Source organism: Prinia subflava, chromosome 5 (assembly GCF_021018805.1).
Source record: "Prinia subflava isolate CZ2003 ecotype Zambia chromosome 5, Cam_Psub_1.2, whole genome shotgun sequence".
Taxonomy (NCBI): Eukaryota; Metazoa; Chordata; class Aves; order Passeriformes; family Cisticolidae; genus Prinia; species Prinia subflava.
The window spans coordinates 24,020,181-24,042,754 of record NC_086251.1 but is presented as its reverse complement, the minus strand read 5'-3'; the positions used below and the strand labels follow the sequence as shown (position 1 = coordinate 24,042,754).

The following is a 22,574-nucleotide window of genomic DNA, read 5'->3' as shown; positions in this document are numbered from 1 at the left end:
AGTCCACTTGACTATTGCAGCTCAGTAACCAAACTCACATTATGACTTGGAAAACTGGACATACTCACTGAAGAACAGCCTCCAGTTCAACAGCCAGAACAGTGGGTTCTTGGATCTCAGTGCTAAAGACTAATAACCAGGAAATCTCAAAAACCATGAGAATTTGTCTCACTTCCCACCTACTCTAAAATAGGCACTAAAGGAAAAATCAGAGTGGGCATTCTGAAGAGATTTGTGGCAGATGACTCAGTAAGTGATAATCAGTAGCTGTATGTCAGAAAAATACACAAGAAATAGTTAAGGAGCAACCTGCTCACAGCAAAGTTTCCCAGTAAGTTCAATTAGATACTGGATTTCAGGTAAAATCTTACTTAACTCAAAGCGAATCTAAATATTTAAGAATCATATAAACATCTGCCTTTTATGAAATTCAACCAATTCAGGACATTGTTAGTGATTTTGGAAGAAAATTTACACAAATATTCCCTTATTTCAATATAAATTTCAAATATAAATACTCTCCTTACTTCAAAGCATCATATTTTGTTTCAACCAATGATTCTTCAACTGATGTACAGGTTACTTGGCAAGGTATGAATTTATTATTAATGAGATGGACAACTATTGTATATCGATGATCCTGTCACATTTCCCGCTTTCCCCTTTAGAGAAGTAGTGCCAGGCAGCATGTTCTCAGAGCCCCTGCTAGTAGCAGAAGAACTAAAGGAACCTTCCCCCTACCATACAAAGATAATCCTGCAAGTGCATCAAGTTTTGGAGGCCTAGCAGAAACATGGATATAGTAAGTACACAGCAGTACCATCATGGATTTCTTTACCCCATGTCCCATAGTGAAAGATGGGTACATTCTTCTCACTTTGTAGGTCATTTATTTTCAAAACAAAACTACCTAACCCATAAATCTTCATGTTTTACTGTTCATGATTTTATAACAGTCACTTTTTAATCATCTGCTCTTCTACAGACGCTGTGTTCCTGCTTTCTTTTGCAGGTAAACAAAATGTCCTAGGCCTGGATCAAGTATTTTGTTACCTATTAAAAAAAAACCCCAAACAACCAGATACAAAAGGGGAAACATGTAACCCAGCAGTTAAGATCAGGCATTGATTTTTCCCCAGTGTAACATTAGAAACTTAGGCAGGGAAAGGAAAACCAGAAAAAACACAGCCATGCAAGAATGACCATTCCAAAAGGGTGAAAACACTCCCCAGAACAGCATACATCTTCCCAAAATAAGTATCAGCAATAATTTTGAATGTGAGCAGAGGCTGAAAGAGAACAATAAGCACATAAAGAAAAAATGGTAAGCACCTAAAGAAAAAAGAATTCTTTACATCACCGTATTTTAAAATTCCTACTGAGGAATTCTAGTATTATATGCTTTTGCACCCACATCTCTGAGCAGATATAAGATTTGTGTCCCTGTCCCGGGGGCTCTTCATCAGCAGGAATGCAATTGATCATATTATGCTGCTAGATGCAAGCTGTACCCACCCTAACACTTCCTAGCTCAGCCTAAAGACATGGATTAATTTTAAACATCTACCACAGCAGCAGTATTTCCAACAATGCTGCTTCTTCAAGACTTTGGTCCAGACATAATTCTAGGAAGATGTAGTATCTCATTTTATGCAGAGATCCCAAGAACGAAGCCGAGGGGAATAGAAAAAAAGAATAAAAATGTGATAGGTTTATTATAGCTGTGCAATGCCAAGTCAGTGCAGTAAAATCTATCTGATGAACTAAACTAGAGAAAAACAATAGAGGAGACAATAAAAGACACTAGGAGAGTTCAGCAAATTTTGTGATCACTGGTACAAAGAGTAAGACATACACAAAAAATAAAAACACAAATTCAAGATAGTCAGAAAACGCAAGCTCTTGTAAGCCAGAAGTCAAGCGTGCTTCATGTTATAAAGCCCCACCAAATACTTTCCTAAATCCAACGAACTGGTGAAACACACCCAAGGACCACACTCAAGCAGGACATACAAGAAAGCTGCAATGCTTGAAAAATGTTCCCCGACAACTTCTGGCAGAAGAGAATGCCTGCGCCTTAAAGGTGAAAATGTCCGGGCCACAATTCCTCAGGAATTTAAAGGAGTGTATTCTAAGGTTGCCTCCCAAACTTCCTTCTCGTAACAGTCCTATCAAAAAGGCACGCTCTTATCAACCTTTACTGCTTCTTCATGTATTTATCACCCATTTTACGCTCCGTCTCTCCTGGCTTTTATATTCCTCTTCCTACTTCATTCCAGTACTGCCTGTCAGGCCTTCTCATACTTGAGGACCGCAAATCCTCACACTGCGCTCAACTCCGATTTCGCTGCTCGTACTTCTGCTATGCCTGACTCGCCTCCACCCCCTGGTGCACCGGCACACATTTCACCGCTCCGGCGGACAGACCCCCACCACACCGACGGCAACACCCACCGCACCCCGGGCTCCTCTAAGTGCCCGGGGCTCCCGGCCCTGCAGGCTGACGGCGGCCGAGCCCGGGGCAGCCGCTCCCCGGCCCCGGGGTCCGCCCGGCCTCGCCGCAGCCCCCCCGCCCCGAATGGCGGCGGCGCCGAGGGCCGAGCTCGCACCCGCAGCGCCACCGCCACCGCCCGCAGCGCTGTCAGCGCTCGGATCAGATACGGCACCCGGCAGGCTCCGGCTCCGGGCCCGGAGGGGCTCCCGGCGGGGCGGCACCGCCCCGGGATGGCGCGCACGGGGCGGCGGCGGCTCCCCCGCGGGCGGGAGCGGCGCGGCCGCCTGGGCCCGGCCCGAGCGGCCTCGCGGCGGGAGCGCCGGGGACCGGGGAAGAAGGGGCACGGAGCCGTTACCTGCGCGAGACAGATCGCGCTTCCCGCCGGCTCGGCTCGGCCCGGCTCGGCCCCGCGCCGCGCCGTTCCTGCCGTGCCGCCCCTGCCGTGCCGTGCGCGGCCCCAGCTCCTCCCGGCGGCGCCGCCCTCACCTGCCCCGGGATCCGCCCGCGCCCCGCTCCGCTCCGCTCCCTGCGCCGCCTCGGGCCGGCTCTGCAAGATGGCGGCGCTTCCGGGAGAGACCACGGCGGGCGCGGCGTGGGGGGGCCGGGGCGGAGCGCCCGCTCCCCCCGCCCCGCCGCTCCCCGCCGCGCCCCGCCCCGCTCCGTCCCCGCCGGGCGCCTCCCGCCCGCCGCCCGGCCCCGCCGAGACACTTCCCGCTGGTGCCGCTGGGGGCGCGCGGCCGCCCCGCTCTCCCGCCCGTCGGCCCGGGCCCGGCCGGCGCGGCGCGGCCCCGGCGCGCATGGGGGTGGCGGAGGCGCTGGGCGCCGGCGCGGCGCGGCTGCTCTTCTACCCGTCGCTGCTGTACACGGTGGCGCGGGCGCGGCTGCCCGGCTCCCGCCGGCCCTGGTTCCACCGCATCGATGAGGCGGTGCTGCTCGGGGCGCTGCCGCTGCGGGGGCGCATCCGCAGGGTAAGGCGGGCGCAGCGGGGCGGGCCGGGCCGGGCCGGGAGGAACGGAGGTCCCTGACGGTGCCTGTGCCCGCAGCTGGTGGCGGAGGAGAACGTGCGCGGCGTGGTCACCCTCACCGAGGACTACGAGACCCGTTTCCTCTGTTTCTCCCCCCAGGTGAGCCCCGGGATTGCCGGTGACCCCCCACCCCGGACGGGTCTCTGGTCGCTGCCTGTCCCGGCACAGGTGAGGCTTTAGCGGCCTCCTGCCGTCATCCCGGCAGCGACCGCCAAGTCCCGTGGCAGTACAGACGGGACTACTCCTACCTAAGCCGACTTTAAAAACTATGCGAGAAACCAGGAAAACGTGAACTTGCGAGTGAACTACTGCTACAGTGGCAGGGAGGGACAGGGAACATGGAGCGTACATCACTATACAGGAATGCCTTTGGGTCGGGAAGAGATCTCAGCCTCTCTCTTTTCCTTTAGCTGAAACACACTTTTTCAGTCCCCTTTAACTACTACCTTCTGATGGCCAGCACTGAATTTTCATACCTCTGATTTGAAGGATTCCCAAAGTCTGTTTACAGCCTCTCTGATTTCTCAACTGTCTCAAAAGGTTCTGAGTTTCCTTCAGTAAAAAAACCAACCCAGAAGTTCCCTGAGCCAATCTGCCATGTGTGTTCCAGGAATGGGAGGCAATGGGAGTGGAGCAACTGCGGCTAGGCACTGTGGATCTAACCGGAGTCCCCACCTTGGAAAACCTGCACAAGGGTGTGGAGTTCATCCTGAGACACCGAGCCTGTGGGAACAGCGTCTATGTGCACTGCAAGGCAGGACGCTCCCGCAGTGCCACCATGGTGGCAGCGTACTTAATACAGGTCAGCAGTCTCTGCTAAATGGGGTTAATTTTCAGTAATAAATGGAAATAAAATGCAGACAGTCTTTTTAGTTAATTCTCGCTCAGGAAACCTGAGCGGGTAGAGGTTAATATTCCATAATTTTACAGAGCTTGGACACCGATTTTAAGAGAGGCCTCAAACTTGCCTCGTTTTGAATACAAATGCAAATTTAGAATTATTCCGCTTTTCTTAATTCTTTCTGTGACTGAGGTAGGAATAACAAGTCACTCATGAGCGTGGGTTCACTGAGCAGATAAACATCCATTTTTTTTGTTCGTATTTTCTCCATATTTTCATACTGGTTCACTGGAGTGGTGAGCCTTCCTATGCTTTCCATACATACAATTCAGGATCAAGACAACTGACTTGTTTTCTAAGTTCCTCTACCAACCCATCTGGGGAAGCCTGCACTGAGAACTAAATCCCACCTGTAGATTCTTCCCTTGGTGTTATTAAGCACTCCCTGGAAGATTTTCCATTCGTGTTGAAGAGAAAATTTTCTCACTAAGTGCCGAAATGCGATGGGAGTACCAGTAGATTTTAAAAAAAAAATTTTAAGATTTTGAAAAGAATTTTTTTAAAAAATGTTTTTCAAGATTTCTTTAAAAATTTTAAAAAGCAAGCTGCACTTTTGCTCTGGTCTAATGGAGCTAGGACAAGAAACTATTCACAATATGAAGGAAGAGTGAGCAAGAGGGCCCAGGCAGCACCCATTCCATTTTAACTGAGGGACTCATTTCATGAATGTGTGACTTGCAGGCCTGTCTGAGAAGAACATCAAGTAAACCTAAGGGGCAAAGCAGCAGCAGGCCTTCTAACACCTCTAATATTGCCCATAGCCTCCAGGGGGGTTCCATTAAGTGCTGCAAAGATGGACTGGATTTTCACTTGCTGGGTTTCTGCCTTTTCAGCTGCATCACTGGAGCCCTCAGGAAGCAATAGAGGCCATTGCCAAGATTCGTCCCCACATCCTCATCCGACGCAAGCAAGTCCAGGTCCTGGAGAAATTTCACAGGAACACGATCACTGGGAGGACTGCATGACTTAGTAAGAACTATCAAAATCCTCATCTCAGCTGCTATTAAAAAGTTTTTATGATCTAACAAAAGCTTCAGTGTTTTCATTCTTGCCCATCATTAAAGACCAGTTTTACAGTAAAGGGGAAATAGGGCTGTTTCATGAAAGCTTTCTTTCCTTATGGCTAACATCCTAGATCTCTTGGAGCCCCATAGTTCTTTTCCATACATCAGTGCTGAGCGGAACTGCAATCCACAGGAAGTTCAAAAACATTTGTATTTGAAGCAAAGAGAAAAAAAACCAAAATAATTTGTCTCAGTAGAGACTTTATTCAGATTCTTACCCAAAGGGTTACAGTGCCAACAGAGAGGGGTAGGAGGAAGTGGTCTTATTTCTGTCTTTTCACCAACACTATGTTATAATTACAGGTGGGGATTTCCTGTACAGAAAAGGAAGCAAATGCTCTAAAAATGATCTCCCTCTTTATACTAGGTGATGACAGAGCAGTAAGCAAGTACTCAGTTGGTTACCACTCCTCTAGGAGAAGTGCTGAATGTAACCTAAGGGTCCTGGGGTCAGTTCTGGAATCTGTCTGCCAGGCCCTCCTTCTGCAGTAGGACACAGAAATGTTTAAATGGGGCATCCCTGGGGGACACAGTGCACGTCTAATTCTGTGACTGACACAGCAGCAACACGCAGTCTCCTAGGCAGTTAAAATTAGCAGTCTGGGACAAGGAGAATGTTCTCCATATGCCACAGGATTTTTTAGTGGTGGATTGGTTCCAGGCTAAAATAGCCTTTTGCTGCCGTTTGCACCTCAAACGCAAGCAGCTTATCATCAGGCAATCAAAGTAATAGTATTTAGTCCGTCTGAAATCTAAGATACAACAGTTCAATACAGTTTTGACAGTGCTAAGTAAAAGAATAGGCCCACAGTCAGAAAGCCTGTACTTCCTCTGCACAGGTACAGAGGATGGGGTCTTTACTGGATGTTGTGAGCTTGTAGTAATTGGGACTGGTGCTGAGGGTCATAGGTGTTGTTCGAGCTGCACAGCAAGACACTGTTGCTGTTGTCTATCACCGGGCCTGCTCAGGCCAGGACAAACTGCAGGTTAGTGAGCAGCACTTTGATGCCACTCGTGACTGTTACAACAGAGGTGGCTGGGTTAAGTTTAAAAGTATTTGCATCACCCTTTTTATAGCGGTCGCGAAAGACATAGATGCTGCCATTGCAGCTGGCAATTTTCCAGAGGGACGGTACTGAGCTCCAGGCGTCTGGGAGGCACAGGCGGGTGAAGCTATCCAGCAGGGGATTGTAGCAGAGCAGTGAATCCCCCTCGGCCACAATGAACACCACATCCTTGTGCACGGCCGCGTGCATGCGCCCCGCGAACGGCAGTACGTAGGGCTTCACGTGGCATTTCTCTGTGTTGGTATCATAGCACTGGATGAGCCGAGAGGGCTTGGTGAAGAAGTCTAAGTCGTTTTCCTCCCCACCCAGCAGGTAAATGACACCATTAAGGTTCACCCCTGCAGCTCCAGAGACTGCCACTTCCAACTGGCTGGTCTCTGTCCAGACGTTGTCTCGTACTCTGTAATATATGACAGCATTAGAGAGAGTGTCCTGTAGGGTTTTCCCCCCCAGTGAATATATTGCATCCTTGCTTGGCACGGAGACGAGGGTGTGCTGGAGCCGGTCACGGGGCAGAGGAGCACACCATTCCCAATCTATAGTGGCGTTGTTGCACTTCCACATGCGCCGTGGAATGGAGCCACCGACGACGTACAGGTCACTGCCGTGCTTGCAGGCCGCGGTGATCTGGTGACACAGGCTGTTCTGGCCACTCACACTGATGGAGTCATCGTCAGCACAGTGCAAGGAGACGGCGAGGGAATGTGTGCGTGATGACTCCTTTCCAATCAGGTAGATGTGAACGTTTTCTCCAATCACCTGAGCGAAAGTACAAGTGTGTCAGCAGAATTAGATCTGCTCACACAAACATCAGCAATGCCCAAGACTGAATTTTTTAGTTTAGGACCCACCTGTGGGCCTGAGGTGTATAACCTCCTTCCCAAGTCCTGCCACCCTAGAACATTCAGGATTCAGGGCCTCAAGGCCTTTTCAAGACACCATTCATATCTGACACAGTAAAAAAGCCACAGATGTCACTGAACACAAGTGCTCATGGTTTAGGTAAGGGCCAGTTACATCACTGAGGGAGTACAGTTGCTACAAGGGGAATGCCAAACGTAGATTTCTGAAAAGTTTATTTGATAACTGAGGTTAAATAAGTTATTTGTGGCACTGCTCCAATCACCAGTGAAAGCAGCCTCAGGTTAAATGAAAAGAAGCTGTCAGTGGGGTTGCTATTTATGACACTGAAAGTATCCTCTCACAAGCATGATGAATTTCAATGACATTTGTGTTCTGTGACTTCCAAGTCACACCTGTGAGCAGAATGCCCTGCCCTGAGAAGTGTGAAACCAGCAAGTGCTACATCAGCCCCAGAACATAAGGTCTGTTTATACCTTCAGACTCGATCGCAGAGTCTCTGAAAAGCCCGCTCGCTCCTCCTTGTTGAAGTTGATCCAGGTTTCTATGGCAACTGTTGGATTCTGAGAACATGGAACGCCATCTGTGGTTCGGGGACAGAAAGGCAGCTATGGTATCTAGACAAAGGTGAATGTAGGCAGGAACACCCTTTTCCTGCGGCTGCCTCCCCCCACTCCCACCACAAACCCCACGCTGTAGAGAGGAAAAACAGGCACAGGTGTTCATAGCTTTTGCCAGGCACGATCAGCACTGCCAGGCAGCCAACTATATGAAATTAATTTGGATAACTATAAGAGGACAGAGCTGTCAGATGTTAAGCACTTCAGATGATTCAGCAATCTATTCAGGAATCTATGTCCAAGAGAAAGAAGACAGGAAAGAGAACTTACATGCTTGGTGATGACAAATATTTTCTTATTTAATCATTTAGGCAAAAAAAAAAAAATCTGTTATTGAGATTCTCAGCACCTGTCTTTCTTTCTGGCTGGTCCTAGAAACCTGTGCAGCAAAAGTCATCTACAAAACGTGTCTGAGCGCTGTCAGGCAGCTGACTCTCATGACTGTACATCTGGTGTTGCTGCTATCCTCTTAACATTTGGAAATCCCCAATGAGCTATTAGAGCTTTTCTTAGCTGTGTGACAGTAGGAAACACTCCACAGACTGCATCAGATTTAAATCTCCTTCCAGACATAACTGGAAGTTTTGGTTAAGCCACAAAGTCTTGCATGACCATGATCAGTACACTACCTAAAAGATTTTAGGCATTTCCTTCCAGTTTGAAAGCCAGCAATTATGCCAGTGCTCATTGAGAAACTTCCCCATGAAGACTCTCTGATTTTGCAGTCTGTTCTCATAACAAACTCTGAATTCAATGATGCTGAAGGCACCAGACAGATTCCAATGCTTTTCTTTATAGTGGAAGGGAGTGGAAAGAGTGTGGCACAAAAGCAGGTATTTCAACTCTGTTTAAAAGGATTCCCATAAGCTAACCATCACATGTAGTGCTTAAATGGAAAAAAAAAGGTTTTGAAATTAGTCCTAGAATGCAACAGAAGGTAAACTTAGTAAATTACTATTTCATAAAACTAATTTTATCCTTGCCACTGAAAGTTTCTTCTATTTAATTCTCCATTAACTAAACAAAGATGCAGGAAAGGCAAAATAAAAGGATTTTTCCTACCAGCAGTTGGGAAGTATTTCAGATTTTAATCCATTTTATGAGCTAAGTTGTGGCATAAATGCTAAGTAATGTGACTCTACATATGAAAATAGATGATACATGGAAAAAAGTTATACTGAGTAATTGTTTTAATTTAGGACCACAAGTGCTAAAATCCATAGTCCTAAAACTGGTTTTTGATGTGGAATCCCTAGGAAATTAAAGGTGATTGACCTCTACAGTCTTATTTCGTGATTTTACAGGTTTTTTAGATGAACTTGCAACTTGCTTTAAAAACATTAGAGATAGTTATCAAAATTACTCTAAGTTTATCACAGTTCTTGAGCTATCAGTACATATACTCAATAGTTTCTTGACTGTAAATTTCTTTAGATGCAATAGAGATAATTTAATGTAGTATCTGTAAAGACTCTCATATGCATAGCATCAACTCTGAAGGCTAGTTTATGTCTTTTGGATAGATTTGCCAGTGTTCCAAAGAAGGCAGTCATGATAGGTTTATTTTTGCACCTGCATATAAAACACATGACACACAAAGTCTAGTTACTTACTCAGTTACAAAGAGTAATTAAAAGTGAGAAAGAGGCACATGGGGATGTATGAGCTGCTTCTACGTTCTGGCTTCCTCTAGCAATGATACAAAACTGCAGAAGAATGGACTTGTGGCTGCAGCATCCTGGAGAGGTAACAAGGTCTGACTGTACCTACTAGGGCAGCAGATCTTTAAGGATTGCTGGAAACTGGACTAAGTTGTTTATGTGTTGACATGTCCTTTCCAACTCTGAGTCATGGCATCCATTACTGTGGAAGGCTATTACCTTAAGAAGAAGGGCAATTACTTTATTACTCAAGATGTTACAATGCCTCTATTTCAGTCAGTTGAGTGCCTAAGTAATCCTAACAATTATATACAATAGTAAATAACACTAAAATAGTCTGAAAATATGTGCTCAAGTCTTCTTACAGATTTGAGTTATTGCATTACTATGTTAAATTATTTTGAGCTAAAGGGATTAAAAAGACTTTCATCAGATGTGTACTTCTGGTAAAGCTTCTTTGTTTTACTTTTAATGCAAACAAAAATACAACAAATTGTTGCAAGTTGTGTTGAAAAAACGTGTAACACTTCTAACCTGTTGACTCAGAACTGCTGTGAATTTCCGGCATCCTGTATGTCCCTTTTCTACAGGTGAGATGTTTTATGTCCAGTAACAATTCATAGTTTGGGGCTTTTTCTGATAAAGGTATCCAGAATGTTTTGCTCTGCCTTGCTTAGCTAAATCTCTGAATAGACAGTGATTATGAAAGTTTGTATCTTTCCATCTATTTCATTCCCTACTTGACCAGGGTCTGAAAGTCTCTTTCTACATCCATATCCTAGGTAGTTTCAAGAACTCCTTACCTGTAAGGATGTCTGTCAGCAGGCGGAGAGGCAGGTGTAGGAACTCCTCTGTCTCCTGCAGCTGAGACAAATGTGACTTTGCACAGTGTTTGGCAGCTGTGTAGAGCTCCATGTCACTGTGTTGGTCTGCCAACCACATGACCTGCAGACAGTTTCTAACCTGCACTGTACGGGCCAGAAAACGGGAGCACTCTTCAAAAAGGGCAGTCAGCTGGTACATGTCTGCCACTTCATAGGTTTCCTGCAACTCCTCTGCCCTCAGTTTTACAGTTCCATGGTAAATATAGTCCACGAGGAGCTGAAAGACACTCTCGCTAACATCCTGCAGCTCAATCACCCGGTTGTGGGCCTCCTTTAGGTTGGAAGTGAACATGGAACGAAAAAAGCAGCTCTGAGCTGAGAGGACCAAACGGTGCAGCTGGAATTCTTTGCCTTCCACTGATATTGTAACATCAGCAAAGAGCTCATCCTCCAAGCATAATTTCATAATACCCTGTGCCACACGGCCTGAGTGGGAGCGGTCGGTGAAGGTGTAGTTCACAAAGTAGTTTTCTTCTGCAGAGGAGCCTCCAGTCTCTTCTGACGACTCCATGGTGCTGCACAAATCAGACCTCCAGCAATCTGTAAAATCACAATAATTATACGGCTTTCTCTCACCACTAACAAGATTATGCAGTACTTAAGGGTACAGGGAGAAATCAAACATATTGGTAAGAGTCCAGCATATTTTAGACTGAACATAAATAGCACAGCTAGAAACCGGTGCTTGAGCTTCAGAATCTCAAACAGCAAATGAGAAGCTGGCGTAATTAAAATTATAATATATACCAAACTTCCAGTACAGTGAACATCACATCCAGCAGGGCTAGAAGACATGCATATCTTTTCACCACTCATTTCACTGACACAAAGAAATGCGGCAAGTTAATTCAAGTGTGAAGTCCAGCAACCGCCCTAGGAAACTTGCAACGCCAAAAAAAGTGGCAGCAGCATAGCTGGACTAGATGTGAAAACGATTGCAGTGACATACTAAAAAAGAGCACAGGCAGCAGTTCCTATCATCAGGAGGTGTTAATTACTGTCCAAACCAAATGATGATCAAGGCGAACTTGTTTTTACCAAAAAGATGCATGAGATGTCTGCCCGACATAACCACCGGTCCTTCAAGCAAATCAAATGAGATAACTGATGGTTATGCTGTTTGTTAATGTGCCAATCAACTTCAGCATGCAAAACAACATGTTAGATGTTGTTAGTCACTGCCTCCCAAGTGGAAAGGGGAACAAAATTTAAAAGAAAACACCTCTTAGTAGGTACCATGTTTGCAGAACTCCAGGTAATTTGTGGGTCAGAAAAGCTTCTGAAACACAGAAAGGCTACTACACCAAGGAGCTCCTCTTTACCATGGCTCTTGACAGCATTAGGAACAGTTGCCTACCTGCATTCACTTTAGACTCATTTTTATAACTGAACTACCAGCCATGACGTCTGATATCAGAATTTTCTTCCATTTAACAATGAACGTTATTTCAAGTAAAATGTTTTACATAGATGTGTTCTTTTTCTCCAACAGATTCATAGTTACTCTTCCATGGTTTATCATGTCAAACATGCATTTTCGTAAAATTACTCTGCTTGATCAGGAGGGCTTCTAAGTTCTTTGATCAAATTCTGTCCATGGGAAGTAGTGTCCACATCCCTAATTGGCTGGAGAAGTCCATCTCCTCTCTGGTGACAGCCTGCCTTAATTATACTCTTATCTCGATTTTACAGTAGTTCTGGTCTCTCTGAAAAGTACCTATCCATTAGTCTGTAACAGACTAAGGAACTGCAGTCAGCATAGAACACGTCAGCACTATTTTTCCAGCTTTACTAAGTATGAGCCTATCCTGCAAATTGGCTTCCACTTCAGTTAAAGCTCTTTATCACTACAGTCAAGGTGCTTAGGAACTGCAGCCCAGAATGCAGAAGAGCCTCCACAGGATATGGACAGATGAACTACTCTGCCCCCTTGGCACGGCAGAACCAGCTGCCCACACTGCCCTGCACAACTCCCAGAGGACTGATGCCAAGTCACAAAAGAAATGCCAAGAAACAGCTAAAGACTACGCAAATCTCACATCTTCCTTGCAGACACCAGACAAAGTACTCCTTTGCACCCATGGTGTCTCTGCGATAAAGAAAGAGGCGTGCAGGACAGTTAACTGTCCCATAAAGCCAAATCATATGCTCCATACATTCCACAGGCCAGGCTATCAGTGACGGTGGTTTAAACAACACCTGGAACGCCTCCTTCACGGAATTACAGAATCACTCAAGTCGGAAAAATCCTCTGAGACCATCGAGCCCAACCTATGGCTGAACACCACCATGTCAACCAGGCCATGGCACTGAGTGGCACATTCACTCTTTCCTGAAACACTTCCAGGGACAGGAACACCACCACCTCCCTGGGCAGTCCATTCCAGTCTCTAATCATCCTTACTGTGAAGAAATTCTTCCTGATGTCCAGCCTAAACCTCGCCTGCTGCAGCTTAAGCCTGGGTTCTCTCGCCCTGTCGCTGGTTGCCTGGGAGAAGAGGCCAACCCCCACCTGGCTACAGCCCCTTTCAGGCACTTGGAGAGGGTGATAAGGTCATCTTTGAGGCTTCTTTTCTCCAGGCTAAACAAACCTAGCTCCCTCAGCCGCTCCTCACAGGACCTGTGCTTCAGCTTCCTTCTTTCCTTGCTCCTGACACGGTCGCGAATGCCAGAGCGGTGCCCAGGATCGGAGAACCCCTAAGCACAACTGACGGCGATCTCACGGTTCGAGGGGGAACGAAGGAAGGGGGCTGATCCTGGAGAAACGCAGATTCCCATCAGGGCCGCGCTGACGCCGTGCAAGGCTCGGCGCTGGCTCAGCCCGGGCTCCGCCGCCCTCCGCGCCCACACCTCCCGGCGCTCGCTGCTCCGTCCCCGGGCCGGCGGCCGCGCTGCTCGCCCCGGCCGCGCTGCTCGCCCGCAGCACCCACCTGCGGCGCCTCCCTTCATGCCGCCGCCCCGGGCTGCCCCAGCGGCTGCTCCCGGCCCTCACCCTGCGCCAGGCGCCGCCGGGCACTCGCCGATTCCGCCCACCGCCCCGGAGCCGTCCCCGGGAAGCTCTTCGCGCGCTTCCGCCCCCGGGGGAAGCGCGGCGGCGGCGGCGCTTTCCGCTTCCGCCCCGTGCCCTTGCCCGTCCGTGTCCCGGCGGGATGTGGGCGGCGGCGGCGCGGGGCCTGGCGCGGGCCGCGCTGCGAGGTGAGGCCGCGGGGGCTCGGGGACCGTACCGGGGCCGTACCGGGGCCGTGCCGGGGCCGCGGGCTGGGCCGGGCCGGGCGGTTGGCGGCGGTCGGTGAGACGTGTCCGTTTCTCTCCGCAGCTGGCGCGGCACCGGCGGCGGCACGGGCCCGGCTGGCGGGGAGCTCCGCCGCGGACACTCGCCGTAAGTGCGGGGCCGGTTTGGGGGCGGGGGGCGGAGGGGGCCCGAGGCGTTCGGTTGTGCCGCTGCCAGCCGGCGGGAGGGCACCGAACCGCCCCACGGACGCTCCTGGGCGGTGGAACCGCTGTAGTGAGCGTGTCGGGAAAGGGTTAGTCCGGTCACCCGAAAACCCAGTTGCGCAGGGAACTGACTGTGTTGGTAACCGTGCTTGCTGTGCGGTCCCGTGCTTGCTCTGGGCTCCTGTCTGCATCCTTTCTCAGATGCAAGGCTTCTCCTGCAAACCTGTGCCTCGGCAACAGTTTCATAGCCCCTCACCGCCCCGACTCTTAAAGGCCTTCAGTGGTAACAGTGAAAAAGCCCACCCCAGCAACCTGGTTCCTAGAGTGTGTTGGTTATGAGGGCTTGTGTTGATGTTGGCACATCCAGCAAACCCAGAAAACAAGGCCCTTTCTAGACCTAGGTTGAATGACATGAGTGGGTCCTAAGTTCAGATCGTTCTGTCATCTCTGCTGCCCTCTTTTTCATCTGGCTATTTACTTCTCTATCATCTTATTGGACAATTTGTGCTGCTCTATAGAGTCAATAAAATTGTAGCACTGACACAAATTTCCTTCATTATCCAAATGTCTAGTTCCACCTCTGTGTAACACAAGTATTTTGCTATAGTGAAGTCCCTGACAGACAGCTCAACGGGTTAAAGGGAGTTACCATCTTCTTTCTCTGGCTTTCTATATTCCCTGTCCTAACCTTGGAAACTTTATTTTTCTCCTTAGCTACTGTCAGACCAAAAAATGAAGTAGAACACAAGCAGCTATGTGCTTTTGGGGAGTATGTCGCTGAGATTCTGCCCAAGTATATCCAGCAAGTACAGGTAGGTGCTGTTCAAGAAACTATTCTTTGACAGGACAGGATCCAGTGAGCACACCACACCACTTCTTTGTTACCTGTTCAGAGAAGTTGTTCTGGGGAAGAGAAATGGTCAGAATTCCATGGAAAGTACTGCTGTTGTTAAGCCCCTTGATCTGATGCTTTTTTGTGTCTGCTGTGTCTCTTGTTTTGCTGAAAGCAGCATCATGTTTGGTCTTGTTGGTGTTTGTACTCGTGCCCTTCCCACTGTTCTGTTTTCATCAGGTGACCTGTTTCAATGAGCTGGAACTTCTGATCCACCCAGATGGGATCATTCCTGTCCTGACCTTCCTTCGTGATCACACCAATGCCCAGTTCAAATCCTTGGCTGACCTGACTGCTGTTGATGTCCCCTCTCGGCAGTACCGCTTTGAGGTAGGAACTGCTCAGAGGGTACTTGGAGGACTTCACAAGTGCTGATGGCTGTGGGTGCTGTTTCAGCTCTGACTCCTTTCATGGTTTCTGGCAGTGGGGGAAAAAAATTTTGAGCACTGTAGATATAATTCTTTAAGTCAAAGGCCTCCAGTTGCTGAAGAAGTGGAATACATTATTAAATCAATACTTTTCTTTCAAAAATCAAGGTAGTAGATTCATAGAAATAATAGAAATGTATACCCTAATTTATTCATGTTTTCCAGTTACCAAGGCAGTATCAAACAAGGCTTTAGAATTCCTTACAAAATTTTGGGATCTTTTTTTTAGTCTGCTTGTAGTATGTATTTCCTCTACAGAGATTATAATAATCCTCATAAACAGCCTTTGTGGTAGACTTCATCACCATAGAAGTTGCAAATGTTCTCTGGTGTCGAAGTCCCTTGCTGAAAATGAAGTGTATTTTTTTTTTAGCTTTCTCCCACTCACAGGAATTGCAAGAGTGATTGATGGCCATTTTCTTTGAGACAGACCACTGTCAAGTGTTTCCATCCCTCCAGTAGTCTCAAGATTTAGCATCTCTCTTTACTTCTTCATCATCAGTCATGATGGCTAAGTCTCTCCTAACTTTTGTCACACTTCTAAGGATGAAAGTGATTAGCTATTGGAACCTCAGTCGTAGAAGTGTCTTTTAGTGGCCAGCTCTGAATATGATCCTGCTCATAAAGCGTATTTGAGGTAGTCCTTGTGTGGCTTTTTGGTGTACTGCAAAGAGATCCCTAAGTGGTCCTGTTCCTGTTCCTCAGATTGTGTACAACCTGTTGTCGCTGCGGTTCAACAGCCGGATCCGTGTGAAGACGTACACCGATGAGCTGACCCCCGTCGACTCAGCCGTGCCTGTGCACAAGGCAGCAAACTGGTATGAAAGAGAGGTGAGTGCTGCTGTGCTTGGGAACAGAGTCTGTGCACAGAGGCTCTGTTTTCCCAATTAAAGTGATTCCCCAGTGCCCTCAGGAAGACAGAAGTGTTTCCCTGGCTGCCTTGTCAGAGTAGGAGATAAAATGGTGTTTGATTTGCTTTGGAATGAATTCCTGCATCAGTTTTGCTGGCACTGTACAAGGCCAGGCACGTAACTGAAATTTTATGGACATAACACATGCAGGTTTTTGAGTTTTTTTCAAAAACAATTCAACTAACTTGGCTCCCTTTCATTTAGGTTTGGGACATGTATGGTGTTTTCTTTGCCAACCACCCTGATCTAAGGCGAATCCTCACAGATTATGGGTTTGAGGGCCATCCATTCCGGAAGGACTTCCCACTCTCTGGTTATGTGGAGGTAGGAGATGCAGTAATGACTAAAGTTAGCAAGTCTCTCCAATGCACTTTTCTGAGTTCCAGTACAAAGATGTTACTGCTTTACAATCGCTTGTCTGTGTTTCAGAGGAGTTGTATAAATCTGCATAGAAATTTGAATTATCACAAAATATCATCTGTAAGGCAGCCTAAGACTGGAGAAATTGAGCAAATGTTATGTGCTGTATATCCAAGATACTTGTCAGGCAGAGAAAGTGCTTCTGCTTTTGGCACCTTTTCTGGAAGATTAAAGTTTCCACTGCAAAACTGAGATGTCTAGAAGGATAAATGTCTGAACTGTTCTTGATTCAGTTGGAACTTCACTTTGTTGAGTGTTTGTAGGCCCAGATTATAAAACTGATTAAACTGACTCTTGCTGTTTTATCGTTTACGTTTGTGTGCCAGCCACAGGTGTAATGGGAGTGTTTAGTATCTCTCTAGTTTCAAATTACTGCCCTGCAGAAGCAGGGGTATTTGGTGCAGTGTTAAGACTGAGAGGTCTCAGAAGGAAACAGTGAAGTTCTGCAAAAAAGAGGCTGTTTTAAGAAATGTAGAAATAACAAAATCCTGTAAGCAAGGATAAGGCAGCATCTCCTGAGCTGGCATTCAGAGATCTGGACTGGCACAGGGAGGATAAAGCAAGCAAATCAGAAGTGTCTGGTACTCACCTGCATTCCATCCTGGTTGTCTTCTTTTTCTCCCCTTGTTCTGAGTGTTATGCTAAAAATTAGAACAACTAAAACCACACAAATGCCATATTACCAAGATTCATGAGTGTAGTCCTCAGCCATGCAGGCCAGGATGGGCCATCTTATTTCAGTGACTCAGGAGAAATTCCTTTGTCAACTTACAAATTAAATATGTTCTTGAACTTCATGTGGACTGTTGGGGTGGGTGCTCCTAATTCTCGGTGCTTAGTCATGACACCTGAGGGGCATGGTAGCAAAGCAAAGAGGAGGGCTTTCTTGGACACTCCAGAGATCTCAGTAGCATCTGGAGGGCTCTTGTTTAGTAACAGGAGAACTGAGGCTGTGGCCTCTGGTTTTTCCTGTGGTTTTTCCATGGGTAAGAAGCAGAGTTGTCTGCACAGAGGGTGGTCTGGGTCATTGCTGGGTCACTGTGCACGGCAGACATGCTGCAGGAGCAGGGTGGAAATGACTGCCCTGTGGCCTTTGTGCTGTTCCAGGTGCGGTATGATGATGAAGTCAAACGGGTGGTGGCAGAGCCCGTGGAGCTAGCTCAGGAATTCCGCAAGTTCGATCTGAATAGCCCGTGGGAGGCATTTCCTGCCTATCGTCAAGCTCCAGAGCCCCTGAAAATAGAAGCAGGAGCCAAGAAAGAAGATGCCAAATAGCAGCAGAAGGAAGCGGATGTGCAGCACCATCCTTTCTGTTCTAATATAGTATTTATAATAATAAAAATTGATATGAGATACGTGCCTGTCGTGAGTTTGTGAATAATGTTTTCAAACTAGATGAAAACCAGGAGGTTGGCAATGCTAATTTACAATCCTTATGATCCAGCTGGTAGGTGTTATCTGGTGCTTTGAGTTGTAAAAGGGGGATTTGTCTTTTGGTTTGCAAATTGAACAGAGTGCAGGCATTGCCTGTGGCTAAGTGTTTCCTGAACACTACTGCTGCCACCTGCCCCTGCAGGTAAAAATCAGAACCTGAGCGCTCCCTAGGACACTGCACTGAAGCAGCTGTGGAATTTGAGTCATGGAACAGCAGTTTCTTAGCTCCAGGATGAGTGTTGGGAAGATGGTAATAACATGGCAAAAAGGCAAAGCCTGTGTAAATGGTTCTAATACAGTTCTTGTCAGGACAACACAAACGTGGGTCCAAACCAGAACAATTATGGAAATCTCTATTGTTGCCATGGGAATTAGGTCAGTGCCTTTTCTCCCAATGGGAGCTGCAGAAAACTTCTGATGTGACACTCCCTCAATCTGGCTTTTTCTTCACAATCAATCAAGCAATCTTTATTTTCTCCAGCATCTTCAGAGTGTGCTTTTTTTCCCTGCAGCCAAAATATATACCCCTCCCTTGTCTCCTGGACAGGAGTCTCTTTATTTTTGTCAGTATTCCAGTTATTTTGAGGTCTATGATACAACAGCATTAGCACTTTCTTTGCTCTTGTGGAAAATCTCTTTTTTTCCAGAAAAGCTGGAAGAATGCTGTAGTTCCAGTCCATCCACCACCTGTTTGAATGGGATTACATTACAGCAGTCATCAATTAATAATGTCCCTTGTCCTTGGTCCAGAAAATGCATAATGCTGTTCTGCATCAGAAAGCTGAGTGACTTCATTAAGATCTGAAAACTGTTGTATAAGAGATTTCATAAAATAATTCACAAGGGGTTTGTAGAGATTCCCTGAATGGGTACTTAAGCTTTTAGATTGTAAAAGCACTAATTAAAATAGGGGTTGGGGGAGATTAGATTATGGGATGGAGCAAGAGATACAACAAAAGTAAATTTAATTAAGAAAAAACCCCTACTTGCTGTGACTAGAATGTGATCTCTTTTCAGGACTGAACTGTATTCTAAGAATTGGGTTTCATATTTGTTTCCACCCCAGCCTTGTAAGCATGGGCTGGTTAATTTATTTATTTATTTATTTATTAAATTTTGTTTCAGCTGCTGTTGCCAGAAGTGTTTGGGATGTGACTCAATAGTGTTCTCTGGTTAAAATAAATAGCATTTGCCTCTCACCTTAAAAGTCACAGCTCTACATGGGAAGGAGAAGTGAACACAGATCAGCAGAAGTTTGGGGGTTTATACAATTCTTAGCTCTATTTTGGATCTGTCTTCAGTTGAGCAGATTAAATAGGAAATGAACTTTTAGTTCCTCCTACAAGTTGTTCCACACCTGGTTGTTTTATTTGCAGTGGCTCATGCATGCTGATGCCTGCTGTGCAAGACAGAAAAGTTCCTAGTGCCACTTCTATCACCATGAAAATTCTTTATAATTCACATTTCCTCTCCATGATCTCCTTCATCCCAGGTTGCTTGAGACACCACATCAAGACTTATGGTCTATATATTATAAAAAATATGTATTTCCCAGTATAATAAGTTAAGACTGATGGTAGCAGGAACACTGAGAAATTTGCCTTTCAAAATTAATGTTTGTGCAGAGGGAGAATTTGATCGACATCAAGAAATGTCAGACACGATGCCTGTCAAGTTAGCCAATATGCAAGGTTTGCTCAAGAATGTGTGTACTCAAAAAGTGGCCAGCCCTGTGGGAACAGGCATTGCCTCCAGCAGGTCTTTATGTGTAGTGGTTGCAAGCGGACCTGAATCTCTTTTCATTAGTGAAGCCTGGGAGATCAGGAAGGCTGAAATTTACTCACCTAGGCTCATTTTCTCAGGGCATAAGAGGTTGCCCAGCCTCACAGAATACTTGTGCAGTTTGCTTCCACCACTGCTCCTGAACTCCAGAGGCCATTCTGCTTATGTAGCCTGTTCACTCTGGGTTCTTTGTGGCTGGTGGACACTTGCTTTGTGCTGGACAAGGCTGTGGTCAACTTGGCCAAGCATAAAGCTGTCTTCCAAATCCTCTGTCCCTGTTTTTTGCATTCTGCCAGCTTCTGTGGGGTTTGTTTGCCTGGGTTGGATTCCCCAACTGCAGGAGGATGTGGGATGTAGCTGACTTACAGACACACTATACAGGAGAGAGATTTTCTGGTACTGAAGGGACAAATAGACTTTAGGCTATGACTCACAGTCACCATGTTGAGCTTCCTCAGCTGAGTAGGTTTTGTTGGTGTTTTCCAGAATGCTGGCATTTCTCCCTACAGGCAGGAAGCAGACTGTCCTCCCTGAGGATGTGGCCATTGACAGTGTCAGTGTCCACCCACCTCATGTGCAGTAGGATGGGCCCTCCCTGTCACTTTTACACAGCTCACTACTCCTTCTAGCAGTAGATGCTGTTCACAAACTGAAGCAAAAAGAGAAGGAAAGCATCCTCATAAGGACTGGGAGCACCATACCTGGAAAATACCTGTATTACAGTGGTCCTGTCTGGTTACTGTCAGTGCTTCACTCGTGCTTCCCTCAAGGTTTTCTTACTTCTTCCAGTAAGTTACTCCAGTAACTCAAAATCACCTTTTCTGGGAGCCACATATGTCCTTCTTCCATCCCCTCTTTCTTCAATCTTCTTCCTTCCCTGAGCCTCTACCAGACAGCCCCAGGCTGGAGAGTAATCTCCCCAAGTTCTGGCCGAGATGATTGAAGGCAGTGATTTCTTCAGTTCTATAAGGAGAATTTCCCTTTGGGAATATGCTATCTCCCTGCAGTCCCTACTCCTAAAGAGGCTCTTCTTGTGCCATACCTTGTACCTTAATTGGCATCCAACCAGTTCCTGCAGTTTTTGACCCCTCTTCTCTTGTCTCAGTTCCCATGTTCCTGCTTCAGGAGGTCATGGTGAAAAACAAGAAACCAGTCAAGGTGTCCCTGCATAAACCTGGCTTGCGACTTTTGAAACTGCTCCAACAACAGACGGTATGGCCAGGGGAGTGCAGAGTGGTAGGGCTGTGCTCAGCTGTGAGTACCTGGCAAGGACAAAATCCTTCAGGAGGAGCAGGTGCACTGCCCAACATTGCAGTCGTACATGCAGGGACTTAGTGCAGCTGTCAGAAACTCACCCTTGTTTCTGTGCAAGTACTGCTGCTGAACAGACAGCTAAGGAATATGTTTATGACTCTGAAATTACCTTTCTTTGTGGGATAGTGAGGTAATTCTACAAAATTCCCCTAGCTCAAGGCAGCATCCACACTGATGCTTGTCCCTCATCTGCCACTGTGTCAGTCACCTGAGCACAGCCCCAGCAACGTGGCTGTGTCCCCCTCTAGGCACTGCAGCTGCAAACCATTCCTTGGAAATTCTCCTGTTGACAAAACCATGTACAGTCCTCACAGATGTTAGCCAAAATCCTGTTGGGCAATGCTCTTCATGTCATGTGCTGCAAGTTAAAGGGAGGCTGTTTCATGGCCCACAGAACACAGGGGTTTTTCCATAGCAGCTTCTAGACAAAGTCATGTGTGCACTGTGGCCTGAAAGGGACTCTGGCACAAAGCAGAAGGCACACCAATCTCTCTGCACAGATGGGCCATTAGTGTCTGCCTCTTGGGTAGCTTGTGATTCCGTTTAATAAAGAAGAAAGGGATGCAACTGAAGAGTAACAGCAGAAAATAATGAAAAATGAAAACAGCGCAGCGTGACTTGAAAATACCTGAGGCCATGACAGAAACACAGGTCTTCCTTTGAATCCAAACTGAAGGGAAGAGTTGCTCCGGATATTGTGGGCTCCTCTATGACTCTTCCATTAAGTACTGCTTCTCTTGGCTAATGTGAGTCCAGGTATTGCTAGGTACAGCTACAGATCGTGGATATTCCAGAAGATTTGGTCCTTTGCACACAGACAACTTACCAACCAGGACATCACCACAGCCCATAGTACACTATCTGGTGACAGAATGTCCTGACTGACGTCCTGTAACTTGCTGAGCAAGGGATGCATTTCAGTCCTTCTCTCATTTCTGGGCAGACTTCTTTCTTCCTTTAACCTGGGGGAGATGGTTTTAGCCCTTATTTATACATATTACCACATATTTGTGTAATGCTGGCATCACACACTGTGCCATACAGAGTAGAAACACAGAATAATTTGACTGGGGACTTGGCACTAATAAATATATAAAGATGTCTAGAGAGCAGATACTTGCTGTAAAGTGAATCAAATGAAGGTTTATCTGTGTAATTTAGACTATCGAAGGCAGACTGTGCTCATTGTAATCCAGAAGTCCACTCACAAGAGAGAGGATGAGGTGCTAAAGCCCGAGTCATTTTGATACTTGGTGTTTGTTAGGTCACTGAGTTCTCCCTCCAGGGGGTTTGATACAGAACTGAACCAGTGACATGTCTCCTGCCTGCTTGTATGTTTTGGCTGCTACTGCCCTTCCATGAATCTGCAGTCTGCTAGCTT

General features: G+C 46.8%; 4 protein-coding genes across 22 annotated transcripts in view; 2 read left to right on the top strand and 2 right to left on the bottom strand.

Moving 5' to 3' along the window:
* CELF1 (CUGBP Elav-like family member 1) overlaps positions 1-3,091 on the bottom strand; it is a 61,751-nt gene extending 58,660 nt beyond the window's left edge. For 7 of the 18 annotated variants that reach the window (XM_063398394.1, XM_063398399.1, XM_063398403.1 and 4 more), the window contains exon 1: positions 2,981-3,053. The gene's annotated coding sequence lies outside the window, so the exon portion shown is untranslated. Of the gene's footprint in view, positions 1-2,849 lie in introns of all 18 variants that reach the window. The other 11 variants (XM_063398407.1, XM_063398408.1, XM_063398410.1 and 8 more) reach the window with 7 other exon arrangements.
* A 111-nt stretch (positions 3,092-3,202) lies between these two features.
* Positions 3,203-5,450, top strand: PTPMT1 (protein tyrosine phosphatase mitochondrial 1). Its single transcript, XM_063398414.1, has 4 exons — positions 3,203-3,462; positions 3,538-3,618; positions 4,130-4,321; positions 5,254-5,450. The coding sequence occupies exons 1-4, from the start codon at positions 3,292-3,294 to the stop codon at positions 5,383-5,385; spliced, it is 576 nt and encodes a 191-aa protein (XP_063254484.1). The 5' UTR covers positions 3,203-3,291; the 3' UTR covers positions 5,386-5,450.
* A 218-nt stretch (positions 5,451-5,668) lies between these two features.
* On the bottom strand, positions 5,669-13,680 carry KBTBD4 (kelch repeat and BTB domain containing 4). 2 transcript variants are annotated; one of them, XM_063398393.1, is made up of 4 exons: positions 13,570-13,680; positions 10,497-11,117; positions 7,889-7,995; positions 5,669-7,310 (listed from the first exon to the last, which is right to left on the bottom strand). In XM_063398393.1, the coding sequence occupies exons 2-4, from the start codon at positions 11,086-11,088 to the stop codon at positions 6,450-6,452; spliced, it is 1,560 nt and encodes a 519-aa protein (XP_063254463.1). In that variant the 5' UTR covers positions 11,089-11,117; positions 13,570-13,680; the 3' UTR covers positions 5,669-6,449. The 2 variants fall into 2 exon arrangements, with proteins under 2 accessions (XP_063254463.1, XP_063254462.1); XM_063398392.1 differs by having other exon boundaries at positions 13,508-13,673.
* A 20-nt stretch (positions 13,681-13,700) lies between these two features.
* NDUFS3 (NADH:ubiquinone oxidoreductase core subunit S3) lies at positions 13,701-18,016 on the top strand. Its single transcript, XM_063398415.1, has 7 exons — positions 13,701-13,772; positions 13,894-13,956; positions 14,727-14,824; positions 15,085-15,234; positions 16,038-16,163; positions 16,448-16,567; positions 17,771-18,016. Exons 1-7 carry the CDS (start codon positions 13,727-13,729, stop codon positions 17,936-17,938), a joined length of 771 nt encoding a protein of 256 aa, XP_063254485.1. The 5' UTR covers positions 13,701-13,726; the 3' UTR covers positions 17,939-18,016.
* The last annotated feature ends 4,558 nt before the right edge of the window (positions 18,017-22,574 follow it).

What these genes read in the sequence shown, in the direction of transcription:
- PTPMT1 (XM_063398414.1), top strand. Translation starts at nt 3,292, where the DNA reads ATGGGGGTGGCGGAGGCGCTGGGCGCCGGCGCGGCGCGGCTGCTCTTC. An exon ending in TCCTCTGTTTCTCCCCCCAG is followed by an intron (nt 3,619 to 4,129) that starts GTGAGCCCCGGG and finishes TGTGTGTTCCAG; the next exon opens with GAATGGGAGGCAATGGGAGT. An exon ending in TGGCAGCGTACTTAATACAG is followed by an intron (nt 4,322 to 5,253) that starts GTCAGCAGTCTC and finishes CTGCCTTTTCAG; the next exon opens with CTGCATCACTGGAGCCCTCA.
- KBTBD4 (XM_063398392.1), bottom strand. An exon ending in GCTGACAGACATCCTTACAG is followed by an intron (nt 7,996 to 10,496) that starts GTAAGGAGTTCT and finishes CCCGAACCACAG; the next exon opens with ATGGCGTTCCATGTTCTCAG. An exon ending in CTCTGCGATCGAGTCTGAAG is followed by an intron (nt 7,311 to 7,888) that starts GTATAAACAGAC and finishes ACTTTCGCTCAG; the next exon opens with GTGATTGGAGAAAACGTTCA.
- NDUFS3 (XM_063398415.1), top strand. Translation starts at nt 13,727, where the DNA reads ATGTGGGCGGCGGCGGCGCGGGGCCTGGCGCGGGCCGCGCTGCGAG. An exon ending in GGCGCGGGCCGCGCTGCGAG is followed by an intron (nt 13,773 to 13,893) that starts GTGAGGCCGCGG and finishes TTCTCTCCGCAG; the next exon opens with CTGGCGCGGCACCGGCGGCG. An exon ending in CTCGGCAGTACCGCTTTGAG is followed by an intron (nt 15,235 to 16,037) that starts GTAGGAACTGCT and finishes CCTGTTCCTCAG; the next exon opens with ATTGTGTACAACCTGTTGTC.